Source organism: Cherax quadricarinatus, chromosome 49, assembly GCF_038502225.1.
Source record: "Cherax quadricarinatus isolate ZL_2023a chromosome 49, ASM3850222v1, whole genome shotgun sequence".
Taxonomy (NCBI): domain Eukaryota; kingdom Metazoa; phylum Arthropoda; class Malacostraca; order Decapoda; family Parastacidae; genus Cherax; species Cherax quadricarinatus.
In genome coordinates this window covers 494,782-514,992 of record NC_091340.1, presented here as the reverse complement: position 1 = coordinate 514,992, position 20,211 = coordinate 494,782, and the positions used below count along the sequence as shown (strand labels likewise).

The 20,211-nt window shown below is 39.3% G+C and overlaps 1 protein-coding gene across 1 annotated transcript in view; it reads right to left on the bottom strand.

Annotated features, from left to right (window-relative positions):
* Positions 1-20,211, bottom strand: part of LOC138854084 (cell adhesion molecule 1-like) — a 296,513-nt gene that overhangs the window by 44,998 nt on the left and 231,304 nt on the right. Inside the window, exon 3 of the mRNA XM_070095067.1 lies at positions 12,459-12,594. Within this exon, the coding sequence (XP_069951168.1) occupies positions 12,459-12,594 (136 nt within the window). The remainder of the gene's footprint in view (positions 1-12,458; positions 12,595-20,211) is intronic.

The following is a 20,211-nucleotide window of genomic DNA, read 5'->3' as shown; positions in this document are numbered from 1 at the left end:
ATCCTTCCCTCACACCACGACGACAGCAGCAGCACCGCCCTTCTCACACCACAACGACGGCAGCACCATCCTTCCCTTACACCACAACGACAGCAGCAGCACCGCCCTTCTCACACCACAACGACAGCAGCACCATCCTTCCCTTACACCACAGCGACAGCAGCACCACCCTTTTCTCACACCACAATGACAGCACCACCCTTCCCTGACAACCAAGACAAAGCAGAAGCCAGCAGAAACTTGCCACTAAAAACTGCACGGTATTTTCCTCAGCTTCCTCTTCCTCCAGCCTCGAGTGAGTCTCTCACAAAGACTCGCTCAGGATATTTTTCACAAAGTTAAACTCTGATCTTGAGGCAAAAGCTGAAGTCCAGGCAAACTGCTATTGATAAGTTCCCCAGATATTGTTTAGTGAGGGGGGGGGGAAGAGCACGATGATCAGGGTAGCATCAGAGGACGCAACCCTTAACACACTGCTACCCACACATTTTTAGCCTCTAAGATCCAACCCATTGGTTCTCGTAGATGCACCATATTGACCATAAATGCATACTACTGTCTATTACAGAGGCACCCCATTATTTACCATTACAGAGGCAACCCATTGTCTACCATTACAGAGGCACCCCATTGTCTACCACTACAGATACGCCCTATTGTATACTACTACAGATGCACCCCATTGTCTTCCATTACAAGTGCACCTCATTCCTTCACCTCACAGATCTACCCCATTGCTTCCCCTCGTAGACTAAAAACTCATCACGCCCGCACAATGCCCTCCCCGTGGTCCACTTCTAACACACTCCACCTTCAACAGTTGCTTATCTTCTTACCCACGACCCACGTTTAAAATCGACGTTGTAAATATCTTAACATGTAATAACCAGGCCAAAATATGTACTGAAAAATACTGTTAAAAGTTTAATGTTTAAGGAAGTTCAGGCTATTCGGAAAGTTCGGCTTATTTAGTACAACATTATATATATATATATATATATATATATATATATATATATATATATATATATATATATATATATATATATATATATATATATATATATATGCAATAAGATCACAGTAAACAGGTGATTTCAGAACATGCAAAACAACCACTCTGAAAGAATAGAGAAATTCCAAGCGCTTTCGTGACTACTCACATTATCAAGGAACTATGAAAGTAAAGCATCCAAGGAAGCTATATAAGGGGTCTGGCCAACACCTCACTCTCAGATCCTACAACGGTTAAACACCTGACGCGCGCCGGCCCAACTGGACAGGTCCTTTGCACAACTCACCAACAGACTATTCTGCCCAAGAAAATTTAAAAATTATTATTTGTCCAATGTATTATTAAATTCTTCCCAAATTCTATTAAATATAAATGGATCTAATTTATATAAACCAAAGGAAATATTCATATTATTGTCAAAACTGCTTTTTATGAAACAAGATTCAGTTATATTCCTGTCGACCATGGACTTGCTTGATACTACTTTCTCAACTTTTTGAAAATCAATTGGATGGTTAAAATCTCTTACATGAATAAATAGAGCATTGGAATCTTGTCCAGTTCTAATGCGCTATTTATGTTGTTTTAATCTTAGTTCGAGATTTTTACCAGTTTGACCGTAATAAACTTTATCGCAAATTTTACAAGGAATCTTATAGACACATCCATCATCCCTTACCATGAAAACTTGGTTGATATGCCTTCTCTTCTTAAGACTTTTAATATTAAAGTTGTATTCAAAAATCTTGATACAGTAAAAAGCTTTTGATAAAGAATTCCCCCCAAAATGCTGATGGATGTGTCTATAAGATTCCTTGTAAAATTTGCGATAAAGTTTATTATGGTCAAACTAGTAAAAATCTCTATCTAAGATTAAAACAACATAAATATAGCATTAAACTGGACAAGATTCCAATGTTCTATTTATTCATGTAAGAGATTTTAACCATCCAATTGATTTTCAAAAAGTTGAGAAAGTAGTATCAAGCAAGTCCATGGTCGACAGGAATATAATTGAATCATGTTTCATAAAAAGCAGTTTTGACAATAATATGAATATTTCCTTTGGTTTATATAAATTAGATCCATTTATAATTAATAGAATTTGGGAAGAATTTAATAATACACTGGACAAATAATAATTTTTAAATTTTCTTGGGTAGAATAGTTTGTTGGTGAGTTGTGCAAAGGACCTGTCCAGTTGGGCCGGCGCGCGTCAGGTGTTTAACCGTTGTGGGATCTGATAGTGAGGTGTTGGCCAGACCCCATATATAGCTTCCTTGGATGCTTTACTTTCATAGTTCCTTGATAATGTGAGTAGTCACGAAAGCGCTTGGAATTTCTCTATTCTTTCAGAGTTGTTGTTTTGCGCATATATATATATATATATATATATATATATATATATATATATATATATATATATATATATATATATATATATATATATATATATATATATATATATATATAATTTGCAAAGCACTAATAACGTGAGCAGCATTCAGTGCAAGCAGAGGTGATAGAGGTTCCATTTACCGTCCCCCAAGCTATTCTACCCACCTAGCAAGATACACAAACTATTCTACCTACCAAGCTTTTTTCCTTCAGTGGTCTGAGCAATTCCCCGGTGGACAGGTTGCCAAACAAACATCGTTGTATGTCAAATAAATATTTTTTTTTACGTGGATGTTTGTTTACGGAGATAGAGCTTCTGTGTTCATTCTTGTGCTACAGCGAAAAAGAATTGTTGCTCACATATTACTTTGTTTTTATAGCAGTAACAGTTGGAATGTGTTCCCATCTCATTCGTGTAAATCACAGCAAACATACGAACTTAATTTAGAAAAGTGGAATCGACCCTATAGATAAAATATAACAAAAAATGTGTTTATATTATTTTGGGGGGATTTAAATTACAGGACAGTTTCCAGTGAGCAAAATCTTTGTTTTAAATTATTAATGCATCAGATCACATAACGGGTGAGGCATGAACCCATGGCAGATGAGTCCTGTTAATGTATATAAATGGTTTAGAAGATCGATAATTTAATAAATGAGACACTTTTGCAACATTTGGGAATCTTTATTCTGGAAACGTTTCGCCACGCAGTGGTTTCTTCGGTCCACCTTTCTCTGCATAGGACTGAAGAAGCCACCGCGTGGTGAAACGTTTCCAGCATAAAGATTCCCAAATGTTGCACAGGTGTGATAAATATTCCTTGTAAAAATTTCAAAACTGCCCCTAATGTGCATCTCTTACCTATACATACCCTTCTTCTTTCTTGCTGAATATGTACATAGTAACTTTAATTTTTAAAGGGGTGGACCGCTAAGCCAGCGGAAGGCCTATGTCAGATGACCAAAAGCTCCAGCTGCGGGTCACTTATCCTCTTTCCTGACGAACCTACCTAACCTAAATGTATATAGTTTTCTGTAACTCAGGTGTAGAGAATACCCAGTGTAGTGTCTTACACCATCATGAGTTTTATTGAAATGTAATTCAGAGCAATTGCAAAGGCTTAATTAATTCAGAAATTAATAATAATTATTGTTATTGTTCTTATTGTTGTGGTTATTATTATTGTTATTATTGCTATTGTTAGTATTATTCTTGCTATTATTAATGTATTGATATGAAATATTTCCCTCTATACCTTTCTACAAATGTAAACATAGCCACGCTAAGATATAATGAACATAAGCAGTGCAACCCCTGTAAATGATTAATAATATTAATATTATTGTAAAAGGCGTCAATTAACTGACGAAATGTATTAAAAATTATTAAGATTAACGCTTGTGTGTTAAAAATATTAAGATTAACGCTTGTTCCCACAAAGTGGGAGTTGTCATAGTTGCTTCTTGCTGGTGACACTGCTTTTGGGTGACTGAAGTAGGGTATGTAAAAGAAGGATATTAAAAGTGAACATAGGAAAGAGTAAGGTGATGAGGATAACAAAAAAATTAGGTAGTGAAAGATTGGATATCAGATTGGAGGGAGGGAGTATGGAGGAAGTGAATGTATTCAGATCTTTGGGAGTGGACTTGTCCACTTCCCTCTTATATCGACCTGACTTTCTAGGTAACTCATTAGTTTTCAGTGTAGTGCCTTCATAGGCCCCAAGTGTAGGTATGTTTTCGGGAAGAGGCAGTCCCTGTGGGCCCTACATATGATCAACAAGTAATACATATTTTGACACGACGTGGATGTTTGTCACTCCTCCCCCTAACCAGAGTCATCAGTTTTAGACGACCCTCTTTCGACTGAGAACCAGACGTGCTCACAACTCCCCACATGGTCACGTGCTTACTGGGACTCCTCTGTGTCTTAGTGTGATAGATTTTTTATATTTTTGATACTAAGTTTTTTTTTTTTTTTTTGAAGTTCTTTTACGTGTTTTGCAATTTTTTTAATCGCCAATAGCACTTTTCAAATTATACAGTTGCTCCACATCAAAGACTCGTGAAGTAACTGGATATGTAGGAGGCTCGTTCCTCTTTTTTCCTAACTGATGCCTGTGTGCTTAGCATGAGTTTCTTTGAGGCTCATGAAACAGGATATTTAATCTTTAAAATCCAGATACTATTCAGATATGAATCCATTTTCTGTTGCCAGTTCAATCTTCATTTTTTCTTCATCGCTTTGCAGTGAATGAGTCAGTGATGTTTGCGTTTTTCTCTATTTCTAAAAATTTAAGTTGTTGGCTCTTTTCCAAGCTGCAATAGTTTTCCCTGTTTGATCGATTTGCTGCTAGTGGATATTCAGCGCTGCCACCCCATATGTCAGACTCCCTTACGATGTATTATCAGGTTCTATTGCCTCTGATGTTACTGACATAATCAGTATTTTTTAAATCTGGTGGGGTGATTTGAGCAGCTCGAACTGGAGGAGGACCCAACACATTCACCCCTACTTTATTTGGTTCTTGGGATTTTTTCCATTAACTAAATTTTTCTCGGTATTCTAGAAGAGGTTATTCTGTTACTCTCCTTGTTCTTCCACAGTTTGCAATGTCGAGGTTTTCTCCAGCACCCAGATGGAATTGATCCGTGAGGTGAACCTGGTGGTACATTGAAATCTTACCTGAGGTCATGTACAAATCCAGAAGTGGTGTCATTTTTGCTGGTTCGCCTTCTCTCATTAATAACCAAATGTTGCTTGAACCAGTCTACATAGGCGGTTTCGCTAAGCCTTGCTCTGTTAAATATACCTGAGCCCTCCTGGGGCTTTGACCAGATGGGGGTAATGAGTATCCTCTCATGAAAATTGGCACTGTTTCTTATGTTAGCGTGGAGTATGAAGATTAGTCTCCATTTATTTGTATCTGCACTTCTCTGCTTTCTTTTTTTTTTTCCCAAAATCACTTAATCTCTGTTGAGGCACTAACCTGGTTCCTCGACAGAAGTAATCTTCGACGACCCCTATATGAATATGAGTCATGACAGAGAATCAGAGTCTTACTCTGTCAGGTACCTGGTTGTTGTTGCGCTGCCGCTGATTCTGTGCGCATTTTACAAGGCGAGTGTTGATGTATTATTATTCGATTCGGTGACTGGATGGAGGGTGATCAGCACCTTTATGTTGGTGCCTTGCCATTGAGCATGAGTTCAAGAAGAGCAACATTCTCGTGCACGTTACGATCCGGCTCTTGCACATTTGATCCGGCTCTTGCAATTTGAGGCACAGTGTGGAGAGATGTAGAATAATATCCACCGGATCTCGAAGGACAATTTTGTGATAGTCCTCTTGAACTAGGCAGGCCTTTGACTTCCTCTTTAATCTTGGTTCCCCAGTGGAGATTTTGGAGAATGTGTTTGTCAGCGGTTATTTGAACTAATGTTATGGCATCGTTTTCCGTTATTTACTTGAGGGTGAGAGTGATGACATTCAGCTTCTCAGTCGTAGGGAAGTTGCGGTGAAGATGACTAAAATGAAGGTGGGTGGTGTTGTGTTCAACAGTTATTCATTAGTTTTCATGTTTAATCAGTCGCTGCTGCCCCTTACATTATTATTATTATATTACTGTTATAATCAAGATACTAAACCCTTGTAATGAAGTGCCTAATGGCTTGAGGTAATCAGATATGATCCAAAGAAGAGAAGGGTAGCTCTAGTTACTTGAATCAAGAACCCTTCACCAGTGTTTATCACCTCTCTGGAAGGGGACTCTACAGTTCTACATCAGATCAAGTGTAGGTGAAAGTGCATTGGCAAGTCTTGTCCCCAGAACGCTGTTTATGTGATGATTGAGCTTTAACTTGTTTTACCCTGCTCTAATGTGTACTAAAATCATCTTAGGAATCTAACATGTAGTGATGCTCCTGTTTTTTTATTAGGGTAAAAACCTAGCTCCGGCAGGCCAGCGGATGCTTATCCCTTGACGTGTCACGTGACGAAGACTCGTGACGCAGCTCTGTGTCCTGGTGAAAAAGGCACCACCACCACCAACTGTTAACTTTCCATTCATGTTCCAGTGTTTACTACGCCGAGAAAGAAACACTGAACATAAATCACTGGTTGTGTAGCTATCGTGTTTGTGATCACCAACAAAAATTAAAACAAATGTTCGTACCCAACCTTCTCTCTCCTCGTTCACATGTTTTTCACTAAGAAACCCTACGTAAATCAGGCAACTTTTGTGACTACCCTTCACCCCAGAGCGTGAGAGTATTCACCTTATTGTATGTTGGGGTTGAGCTCTAGCTGTTAGTGCCTGCGTTTGCTTTGTTAACATGTCTTTCTCCCTGCTTCTTTGTAACTTTGTTCCAGTCAAGAAGGTTGTCTTAATATTGGTTAAAGGATCTTCATTGAACTAGATTGATCCTCATTCCCTAGTCGCTTTATAGCCCTTAAGGGCTTAGTGCTTTCCTATGGCAATAATAATAATAATAATAATAATAATAATGAAGGAGGGGTGTTAATGTTGCAGTTTAAAAACTGTAGTGTAAAGCACCCTTCTGGCAAGACAGTGATGGAGTGAATGATGGTGAAAGTTTTTCTTTTTCGGGCCACCCTGCCTTGGTGGGAATCGGCCAGTGTGATAATAAAAAAAAATAATAATAATAATAATAATAATCATAATAACGGGTTTGCCTTAACTACTGAGTCTCTGATTAAAGTTGTCTTCCAGTACATTCCATTCTGTTATATTCCTTTACTCACTGCCCTCCCATTGAAAAACTGTTCTTTTGATTCCTTTCAACGTCTATTAACCAATTATCACGTAGATTTCTTTCGTTCCATTGTATATAGTGCGACCTTATCTACTTTTTCTATTTTTGAGTACCTGAAAAGTTCTGACGACACATTTGGTTCTTTTATCCTTTAGTGAATTATGATATATCTCTTCCCCTTAACTTGTATCTTTAACAAAATCACTGGTAAATCACTTTATATGCTCTCCTTCTCAACAGTTTCTTTCACAGTGACTTTTTAATTGAATTCTTAACAGTAATAATTGGAATACTCTCCTTATCAGTTCGATTTGTTTTTCTTGTTAAGATTACTCTCTTACAGTTTACTTAGACATGATATACTGTAAGTATGAAAAAGCACTTCAGTAGGCTTCTCGGTCTGTGCTAAGTAGGCCCTCTGTAAGATTTAAATATTCTCACTCATGCTTGTCCAGTTTATTTTTAAGGCAGTCCATGATGATAATTTCAGTGATGCTAGTTTGCCAGCTTGTTCCATTCCTTTCCAGCCCTTATCAAACCATTAATTATCTATATCATCAAAAGTCCCAACCCCACGAAGGAGCCAACACAGTTATATGAGCAATGAGAACGAAACAGAAATGTATACAAAGCAATAACCTGCGTTTATTACATCTTCGGTCGGCGCTCTATGATGGGGAAACTTCAAGGCGAAATTATACACGTTGTTCCTTTGACCTAATTAATTTCAGTATCCAGTGAGTGAGAGAAAGAGGAAAGGTAGCTTTCTCTTATTTTACTATATTCATATAAAGGTCTCTCAGTTTATATATTTTGATAACAGAAAATAGGAAACTGTTTTCAGATAAGAGAATGGGGGTTCATGCGATACAAACATCGAATGCCAGTAATAAAAAAACAATTTTATATATACAGTTCCCAAGTTACATTACACACACACACACACACACACACACACACACACACACACACACACACACACACACACACACACACACACACACACACACACACACACACACACACACACACGCACACGCACGCACATTCCAGTCTTATACCATCCAGACAAGTTATTATTACATCAGAAAGAAAATCGTGAGACAAAAATCTTATTGCAAAAGACAGGTCTGAAAGAAACAGATATCAAGTTTGCCTAGACGCAACAGAGGCACGGAGGGAAGAAATGAGGGAATTTCGAGAAGACAGCAACAAGACAGAGCTATGAAGACAGAATACAGCCGCTCCCCAAGGAACCTTCCCAGCGAAGGAGTTGCCAACAAGGACTCAGTCACCATTAACACCGCCTCCCTCGTACACACACACACACGCACGACTTAATAAAGTCAAAGCGAAATGTCGTCTCTAATGAAGGTTTGCTCTGCACCAGGTGACTTTCTCCCACACATGCTATCCAACACCCACTCCTCGCCCACCTTCCTGCTCCATATCCTTTCAAGCTGAAGTTCAGAGAAAGCACCTTTCTTCCCTTTATTTTGCATCCCCACAACTGTACCACACCATACTCATATCTGACATCCAAACCCTAATAACTCCACAACTTCAAAATGGTATAAAATACCGACAGGTTGGTAGGTAAGACACAAAGGCAACAGTTAGGCAACTTTATACCGAAACGTTTCGCCTACACATTAGGCTTCTTCAGTCGAATACAGAAAGTAGGCAGGAACAGTAGAGATGTGAAGACGATGTAATCAGTCCATCACCCTTGAAGTCGTAGAATTTGAGGTTGTCAGTCCCTCAGCCTGGATAGTTCAGTTCCATAGTTCAGTTCCTGACTATGGAACTGAACTATCCAGGCTGAGGGACTGACAACCTCAAATTCTACGACTTCAAGGGTGATGGACTGATTACATCGTCTTCACATCTCTACTGTTCCTGCCTACTTTCTGTATTCGACTGAAGAAGCCTAATGTGTAGGCGAAACGTTTCGGTATAAAGTTGCCTAACTGTTGCCTTTGTGTCTTACCTACCAACTCCACAACTGTTGAGAAATGGCATTACCAGCTAAGTTTAAACAGTGAAAACTTAACTTAAGGACAACTCATCGCCTGCACAGCCGCCCCTGCAGACGAGGTCTAGAAGCTGTCGAAACCATCTCACAACGGGCTGTCAAGAAATATAATTTGTAAGATTATAAATTACCCCTAGGGGGTGTTATGTCAGCATATTTCATTCACTGATGGCTGACAAAATACATACTTGTTTGGACTCAAAAGTCCACACCTTACTGCCGACTATAGGTTGATTACAAACTTCTTGCGACTCAAGAACTGCGCAGTCCCCCGTACCACAAGAAATTCGTAACATACCTTGCTCTTGTAACGTGAGCTATGGTGTTCTTCACACCTTCGACAGGTATCGGTGACTTGATAGAAGCTGAAGTGTCCTTGGATGTCCACGTCTTCCATTGTCTAGGAAACGCACACTGGTACACTATGTTCCACAAGATTTGTCTTTATTGTTCACAATGTTATCACTGAAGAAGCTGATCACACTTCTCTTAAGTGTTTATTGTGTTTTATGAGACACTTTGTTCACACTAACGCGCAGATCGTTGTTCTTTGTTGGTTATCCTGGCGTCAGTGTCACTCTCAGTAGAGTCAAAAGTAATCTGAAGACGCCACAGCGCCCCATGCCGTCACTGCCCCTTGCACAAAAAAAAGCTGACCTAGTACTTTTTGCTTCCTTGCCACTTCCTCGATGAAGCAAAGCAGAAGGTTTGATTCTTGCTGTCTTAAGCATAGACAACAATGTCCACTATCTTTACTATGGTAACGAAGTGGTAGCAGGATTTTCCTTAATTGTCCTGCTAAAGTAAGAGATGTACTGTCTCTTATTAAAATACACTCTGCAACACTGGACTGCAAGGAGCAATGGTCGGTTGACCACACGTCGCATACTCGTACGGCATCTGTGATCAATTACTCACTGTAGCAGTAGACAAGACGCTTGCCCCTTCTGAGAGGTCTGGGCCCCTCAAGCCTGAAAGGGGCTGAAGGGGGCTGATACCCCCCTCCTGGAGAAAATTTCTCCACAACAACACCCTACTCAACAATATCAGTTCTTCCACAGGTTTCCTTTCGCTACGCACGCCCACCCCCAACACCGCCCACCCACCCCCAACACCGCCCACACCCACCCCTGCATCGCCCACGCTCTCCACCTCACGCAACACTACCTTAACCATGCAATAACATCCTCTCTTCCACCTCAAACAATGAAGCGCTCCCATAAAAATAGTTCCCCCATCACTACGAAAATACTAATCACGGCCAGCTAGTCGTTCAATTTCCAACTGCAAACATCCAGTTCCCGCACTTGCAGAAATCCCCCATCTCCTCGTCCCATCTCCCCCCCCCCCCATACATCATACTTAAACCTCTCCCGACCCATGACTCGTGCTACAAGGTGATGATCAGTAAGATACCTGTACAACACCTGGGTATCTTCATTTCGCAGGATAAAAAAACATTTTACCTTCACAGCAGGGTTTATGAATCTCGTGCTAAGGCATGAGAGATGAAGCGGTGGCGGAGGTTACTTCATCGGGGAGGGGACTTGCTTAGTCTAAATGTAAAGGCGTTCAGTCCTTCCCTGGATTAAAAGGCATTCAGCCGCTCAGCCTTGATTAACATTTGTTGAAAGGTGTTCATTCCATTAGTCTTGATGAATATTGGTTAATCTGAGAGACTTATAAGGCAGGAGAAACTTTTCTCCGTCAAAGATACCCAAGTGTTGCACATGCATCTTGCTCACCGACTTGCTGTTGCTATATATCCTTCATCTAATGATACTCTACAAGCCGTCTTAAGATGGAACACAACAATGAACAGAAACATAAAATTATTGTACAGAAATGCAGATGATACAGTAATAATGAAGTGGGAAAGTGAATGAACAAACGACAAACATAATGCACTGCATACGGGCGAATATAATCGGAACCACAACGAATGAGGTTTACCCAGCAGTTTACCAAGTAATGAGGGTGGAACGTAAATACAGAGGCAGTAGACAACTTACATTGTTGATCAGGAGCATGTGGCACTTTGAGCTTGGCGGGATGTACCGTGGCAAGATAAAAAAACAATGGGTAAAAGATAAAAACTCGGCAAATAATATTGAGTCACAGGCGACCCATCATTTGTGGGGTCTGTATGTACGGTAGATGTACTTAAGGAACAGTTCCTCATATTCCACATAATTCGTGACACTACACACCTTATGCAAGACAATGGCTCGTGCCACCTGTCAAAACAGGTAAAGAAATGGTTGCAAGTAAACAATACTTACCTGAATACCGTCGAAAATTGTTCTAATGAAATAAAATCAAAGCTCCATTCCCAAAACACATCACCAGTGCCACGCTTGACCAAGGAAATAAAAAAAGATGTTGATTTAAGAAATGGACTTTACTTCCAAAAACTTTGATGCTGTACCTAGCCACATGAAATTGGTAAATCATATGGAAACATGGCCAAATATGTTTTATCCTATGAAATAGATTGAGAATACTAGGAATTGCAGCTTACGTAGTGATCTTCATGGACGAGACAGGGGTGAGAGCCATTTGCCCATCATGCGAAACTTGGAGAGTTTTGTGACAGTGCCTGTGGTACGTCGTTGAAGGTAGTTAATGCTGACTATTGTGTCCTGAACCCTAGTGATGACCTTGCCTAATTTCTTGAAGTATGATGTTATTCTTCAACGATAAAGAGCTTCCCTGGTCTCTGAATTTTAGGACTCGCCTGCCATGGGTTCGATTACCACTCGTTCCGTGACCATACACTCCGCTTAGACTATCAGATGGAAGTGAATGTGGAGAAAATTGTGTGTGTATGCGTGTGTCGTCCGATATTTTTACTTTTGTGAGTTGTGGATTGCAGCTTAGTGAGTATCCTTTTACTGGGAAGAATCTTCCGACTCCAGTGTTCTGTACATTTTCAAACTGCTTAAGCTCCACTACCTATAAACATCTCAGCTTGTCAACTGTACACTTTGACACACACTAGTATCCATCTCGTGATGTGAATTCGTTATGCAGCTAAAACCGATTATTACAGAGAGATTTTTGTGTGAACAGGACTCTGTGTGGTTTACGTCATTTTACTGAAAGAACGTTTCTTCCAGCAGGGAAGAAATGTTGTTTCAGTAAAATGGCATAAGCCACAAATTGTTTAATTTTCATACTTGTAGGTATATTCTGCCACTGAAATGCATAGGGAGAGATTTATTGACTTACCCACGACAAGCATCTCTGCGCTGCGGGACTCTGTGTGGAAGGAAGGAGAATCTGCCGACACCTCGCACTTGTACTTGCCCGAAGACTGCAGGCTGACTGAGCGCAGCGTCACCTTCCTGGCGTCGCTCAGCGCAGTCTGGGGGTCAAGACAAAAAAAAATAATAAATATGCTGGTGCAAGGCATTTACAAAGAAAAGATTTTAGAATTGCTCAGTGAAGCGCTAAATCCAAATATTAGGCAAGAATATTTGGCAGTAAGTATTAAATTTTTAATAATCATAGCGAAAATCCGTAGGAAAACATTGAGAAACCGGTTATCTATAATATCAGTAAAAAATCATTATTGTATATTTTAAATTTAGCATATCAAATCACAATACGAAAAAAATAATTTGTTGGTAAACAAGATATTACAAGTCATCGTAAATAATCATCATCTGGTCGATTAATATTTACAACACTGAAGGAAATTAAACGTGCCATAACCCGATGATCATTGAGAGACTTAAACACATATGAGACGGAGGTATAGACGGAGCTATAGACGGTGCTATAGACGGTGCTATAGACGGAGCTATAGACGGAGACGGAGAGAGACGCACACTCTTTAAAGCTGCTGATGTGTAATAGTTTTCCAATATACCATTATGTGTGGGCCCTTCGATACCTTCACACAGTTCATTAAGGAATTCTCTTGAAGTACCATAAGGAATGCTTGCATTTACAAGTGAATTTCCAGATGCAACGCTGTCGGCTTGGTGCAAAGGATTCTATAACACAATTTATTACGTTCACGGTACGGTCAATTAACTCTTTCAATAAATTAGGATATTTGAAGTGTGATGTAAAAGGTGTAGGTTAGAGCAAAACTTGAAGCTGTATTTATTTGGTTTTATAGAAAGTGTGGAACAAAGAGTAAAATGTTACAATACCGTGGCTGGAACAAGTCACCAAAAACCCGCACACTTAAGACGACGTTTCGGTCCATTTTGTCCCATCCTCTCTACATGTCCGAACCACCTCAGCAACCCCTCCTCAGCCCTCTGGATAATAACTTTGGTAATCCCACACCTCCTCCTAATTTCCAGACTGCGAATTCTCTGCATTATATTCACACCACACATTGCCCTCAGACATGACATCTCTACTGCCTCCAGCCTTCTCCTTGTTGCAATATTCACCACACGTTTCACACCCATATAAGAGCATTGGTATAACTATACTCTGATAGATTTTCCTCTTTGCTTCCATGGACAAAGTTCTTTGTCTCCACAGACTCCTAAGTGCACCACTTATCTTTTTCCCCTCATCAGTTTTATGATTCACCTCATCTTTCATAGACCCATCTGCTGACACGTCCACTCCTAAATATCTGAATACATTCACCTCCTCCATACTCTCTCCCTCCAATCTGATATTCAATCTTTCGTCACCTAATTTTATCCTCATCACCTTACTCTTTTAATTTTCTTTTTTTACAAACCCTACCAAACTTATCCACCGACCTCTACAACTTCTCTTCAGAGTCTCCCAAAAGCACAGTGTCATCAGCAAAGATCAACGGTGACAACTCCCATTTGGTGTTAAATTCTTTATCTTTTAAACCCGCACCTCTTACCAACACCCGATCATTCACCTCTCTTACAACTCCATCTATAAATATATTGAACAGCCATATATATATATATATATATATATATATATATATATATATATATATATATATATATATATATATATATATATAATAAGGGTTCTGGATAAAGGTCAAGACTGATCATGATCTAGAACCCTCATAGGAAGACCGCTTGGGCTTAAATTATTGAATGTGTTTCCTTCTCTGGATCACCATGCCTTGGTGGGAAATGAATGACATCTAAAAAAAAAACAATAAAGCTAACAGAATCCTTGGCTTCATATCAAGAAGTATAAATTATAGAAGTCCTCAGGTTGCTCTTCAACTCTATATATCCTTGGTTAGGCCTCATTTAGATTATGCTGCACAGTTCTGGTCGCCATATTACAGAATGGATATAAATGCACTGGAAAGCGCACAGAGGAGGATGACAAAGTTGATCCCATTTATCAGAAATCTTCCCTATGAGGATAGACTAAGGGCCCTGAATCTGCACTCTCTAGAAAGGCGTAGAATTAGGAAGGATATGATTGAGGTGTATAAGTGGAAAACAGGAATAAATAAAGGGGATGTAAATAGCGTGCTGAAAATATCCAGCCAAGACAGGACTCGCAGCAATGGCTTCAAGTTGGAAAAGTTCAGATTCAGGAAGGATATAGGAAAGCACTGGTTTGGTAATAGAGTTGTGGATGAGTGGGACAAACTCCCGAGTACCATCATAGACGCTAAGACGTTGTGTAGTTTTAAAAATAGGTTGGATAAATACACGAGTGGATGTGGGTGGGTGTGAGTTGGACCTGACTAGCTTGTGCTACCAGGTTTGGTGCCGTGCTCCTTCCTTAAGTGGAAGTGACCTGACTAGGTGGTCATTTTTCCAGGCCGGGGGGGTGGGTGGCATGGACCTGCTTCGCATGGGTCAGTAGGCCTGTTGCAGTGTTCCTTCGTTCTTATGTTCTTTAACGACTGCTCAGTGCAATTCTGTAATCTTATCTTCTTCACCTGGGCATGTTTCACTCTATCCTTTCACATTGTAGGAACTGTGAGTACATATTTATATTCTGATGATATACACACATAAAAAAACACACTATTCGAAATTTAGATGGATTGGAGTATTGCTTTACTGAAATTAAATGATATTTAACACCTTAAGCAATGTATGTTTTAGAAGGTATAATCAAGCGGCGCCAGTCGTTGCTAGTTGCAGGTATAACGTAATCTCAGATGCAAACCAATCGCTAGTGAATAGAGAATTCGGTAGCAGGAATATTTTTTTCGTTAAGTTTATAAAAAAACAGAATAGCTTCGTATTTCATGGTTAACAAAGGATTTCAATACTCCCAGGAAATGAGAAGTAAGTCTTCTGCGGTAAAAATACCGATATGAAAGGAGAGCTCTTATAATTGCATTGCTATCAGAGAATAAGTGGTGGAATTGAAAGCACATATTGTTTACAGATTGCTTTGGAAAGTGAGTGGGTAGGCGGCACGCGGAGGTTTACACATTTTAATTAGGGTGCATGTAAAGGATATCGCATCGAAATTCCGATTAAGTTGAACGCAAGGATCGCAGATGAATATTGTTTGAAGATTGTTGAATCAAATAATAAATGTATGTGTGTGTAAATAAATAGTATAAAAGTAGGACAAATTATTTATAGTGACCTATTTGACTTGGCTGATATTGAGCTCTAGTTCTTGTTCTCGCGTCTAAAATTTCAGCCGTCTTGAAAGTGCTGTCATAGTCCTTTTAAACCCCTGGATGGAGTTCACTCCCGCTGAGACTTGCATTTTATTCCACTTACCACACGTACTGTGAAGAATATATTTTTGGGCATCTGCTTTTAGAAGGTTCTTTTTGCAAAAAGATCAGCTTAAGAGTGTCGAACTTTCCATCAAGTTAATCTTAGATGAAAAGAGATACGTGAGACCCTTATGGATGGTGACGCCCTGGAAGGCAAAATGTTCAGAAAACTCGCTAAGATGACTTTAAAAATTTTTGCTCATATCCCTTCCTCGAAACTAAGGTATAATCACAGACTTCAATTTCATAAAAAGTGTGCCTCTCAACTATGCCCCATTGCTCTTCCCTGGTAAACAATCAATCCCTATGTATAATCTTTGTCCCCCTGGGGTATTTCGTATTCTATCACCATATTACCCCCTAGTTATATTTTCAGTATCACAAGGCGTAGCTTTCTCGTTCTTTCTTTACAGCCATCAGTTTAGTTGCGTTACTCAGGACTCGTTCCTGAAAAAGATATTATTATCATTATAATAAAAAAGAAGCGCTAAGCCACAAGGGCTATACAGCGCTGCTGAAAAAGATAGATTACAACATTGTTAGGGAATTCAGGGAGTCTAGAGCAACCAGCTTTCTCTTCATGAGACCGTGATGAGATCCATAATTGTCGCATCATGGGCACGCGACTTAAATCAGGAAAAATAAGTTTCGTGGCTTCATAAAGCTCTACTCAGGACCATGCGTTATCCCAGTTAAATATTGTTGTACAGTTCGTGTTCATCAGAGGTTTCATGCTCTCATACATGTTTCTCTTTCTCTCATTTCTGATTCATCAAGTGAAATAAAAATATTTGCAAAAACATATGAAGGGAAGAAAAAGAAAATACTGAGTTCCAAAAATCCTTATGATTTTTTCTCCAAAAGTCTTTTTCTTTTCCGACATATGCATGCACGTATATTCTTCACATCATAATAGTTAAACTTTGTGTATTCTCATCAATGCTTTTGAAAGTTTTTCGTATTTGCAGCCCAGAGTTCATAGATAAAGAAATTTTGAAGATTTATGAAATAGCTCATGATCTAAAATACCCAAAACACTTAAGAGAAATCTTTTAAAATTGCTTGAAATCCTTTTTATAATTCTAAAAGGACAAACAACCTCTACTTTTCCGAGGCTATGGATCCCTATTTGCTCTTAAGAGGTGTAACTTATATATATATATATATATATATATATATATATATATATATATATACATATATATATATATATATATATATATATATATATATATATATATATATATATATATATATATATAATGTCGTGCCGAATAAGTAAGACAAGTTTACAATAATTTAATAATAAACACATTAAAATATATTTTTTTTCGTTAGGTTCAGAATGGTTTTTGCGAAATTATTGCATACAAAAATTTTCGCTTCCCTTACTCGGCAAGACGAGCGTTGCTATTTAAGCCAAAATCCCAAGTTTTACCTATTCGGCACGACATACATATTTCAGGACCGCTCACGGGGCCTTGCTTGGGAGTCGCCCTCCTGCTTAGCCCTGCTTGCAGAGTCGCTCTCCGGCCAAACTAGATTTAACAAATGGTTTTCACGGGTTAATCCCTTAAAATAAAAAAAAATCGTGAAGAGAGCAAATGCTTGGCTGGGGCTCGTCATTAGCCCCATTGTGCCGCTCAGTAATTAAAGACTGAGGTGTGTTTAACGAGATGAGACAAAGAAAATAATGAAGGTCCTACTCACACCTTTTGTGTCTGAAAGAGGAAGGAATTAGGGAGGATGAGGTTGGAGAAGAATGATGTTTGAGGAGGAGGAGAACGGAGGAGAGAAATACAGAAGAATAATGAGGGAACCTCTGTATAATGTGCTGGATACTTCCCATTTAAGGTACAATTAACCAGTAGCTCATTATACCCGGTATACCTTCACTTTAATGCCTGCCCAACACCATAGGGCAGTCCAAAACATTATGTGCTGTTATTTATAGTGTATATTCATATTCCTGATCCTGTGACACTGGACAAGAGAACAAGATTACGCGTTTGCACATTTTCCTATTAAAATGTGAATCACACGAATGTGCTCATGTGTTCCCTAGCTTGTGTGTACTTCTAACATCTGTATGATTGAACATTAAAATGGTATAAAATACCGACAGATTGTTAGGTAAGACACATATGCAACAGTTAGGTATCTTTATTTCGAAACGTTTCGCCTACACAGTAGGCTTCTTCAGTCGAGTACAGAAAAGTTGATAGAAGCAGAAGATACTTGAAGACGATGTAATCAGTCCATCACTGACCACCTCAAAACTTTAAGGGTGATGGACTGATTACATCGTCTTCAAGTATCTTCTGCTTCTATCAACTTTTCTGTACTCGACTGAAGAAGCCTACTGTGTAGGCGAAACGTTTCGAAATAAAGATACCTAACTGTTGCATATGTGTCTTACCTAACAATCTGTATGATTATTTGTTTGTGGGTTGGTGCCGCCTCCCATCGTTCAGCCGAATAACGCGAACAGAAAACGGGCACCTCCTGAGCACGGCTGCATATATTAACTGTTCAAGGCACTTTCAACTGTAACCCATTTGACTGTTTTTGTGATAGTGCCCTAATGTCGTGGTTAGAACGACGGGCTGCATGTGCTGATAGGCATGTTCTGCATTAAACATGTTTAGGGGTAATGATTGTTCTCTTATATCCATCATTAGCCTGTTTCCTATAGATGCGTCTCTGATTTCTGTACTCTTATCTCTTCCAAATTTCATTATAATTTTTAACTGTTTCTGTAGTCTGTTCTTAGTAGGATCTCTTAACGGAGTATTCAGCTTCCATTCTGTGGATTTCACACAGAAATAATTTCTAAAATATTTCCCTACATAGTTAAGCTTCTCCGTAAATGTTTTTTTTTTCCTTCGAATTTACATGTCCGTAGACTAAGAAATAATCATCGTCTAAAACAAAACATTATCGAGAAAATCAGATTTTTGCTTGCTTTTCATCGAACCCCTAACCCTTATGGATACATTTCTGTTTACCTTATTTTAAATCCTATAGTAATAGCGAGATGGGTAAACAGCCGAATGTCTGCATATTCACTCATAATCCTACGTATATATCTTATTTGTTATGCCGAATATTTTAAATATATTTAACTCATTCTCAGGTGTGAACTCTCTGCGGGAGGAATATGTATGGAAAACAGCCACTGACGTGCACCACTTAATATCCTAAGAGGTTCTGTGTTCACGTGTTCTGGTGTGCGTATGTGTGTGTCTGTATTCCCCTGTATGTGGAGCAGGAGTCGAGTCACAGCTCCTGCGTGCGTTCGTGTGAGTGAGTTTGAGATTATACTTATTTGCAATTATCTATTTGAATTTTAGGAAGCGGGATGTGCTCCATTTTTTCGACCGACTGACGCGAGGAAGTCCTACCGCATTTTTGTTTGAGTTCCTGTTCTGAACTCCGATCACAGCCAAGTGTAATCACCAACGGTTATCTCTCTCTCTTGTAACCCTAGCATGGAACCGATCCTTATCTACCATCTCTACGCCCTGTAGTATTTTGCATGTCGTGATCATATCCCCTCTTGACTGTATGTGCCCTTGCGTTCGTGCGAGCTCATATTACGTACAACTGCGCACACACACAGCTTGGAGAGCTTGCTCATTAATGACGTTCCGGCGTCATTCCAATAATACAAATGTGTTGAGGAAAGTAAACAAAACCTCATTTAGCAAGCCATATTTACATAACATTAAATTTGGAATCTCAGAGAAATATAAAAAAATAATGATTTGCAAATATTAAACACACATAAATCCAGCCTTTAACAATAGTTATGAAAGTACACTTGTACTGCACCAGCTGCAACGCCTTACACCAGCTGCATCATATTACACCAGCTGAGCTGCAGCACACTACACCAGCTGAGCTGCAGCACACTACACCAGCTGCAACACATTGCAGCACACTGTACTACACTGCACCATAGTGTGCTACATTGCACCACAATGTACTGCACTGCAACGTACACTCTACTACACTGCATTGCACCACATTGTACTACACTGCATCACACTGCACTGTACTACACAGTACACAGCACCAGCTGAGACACTGCAGCACACTAGCGCACGGCTGTAAGATAGCCACTTACAGAATAACACACTTATTTACGTGCATTTTTGCACATATGCACGTGTGTCTACGTAAATACAAAATTTCCCCATAAAATTGCCGAATTCAAGTCATCCCTCCTTTAAGAAAATTGTAATGAATATGGAAAGTGAAGCACGGCCTGTTGGCCCATGATAGGTCTGACTCACTCCCAACCACACCCAT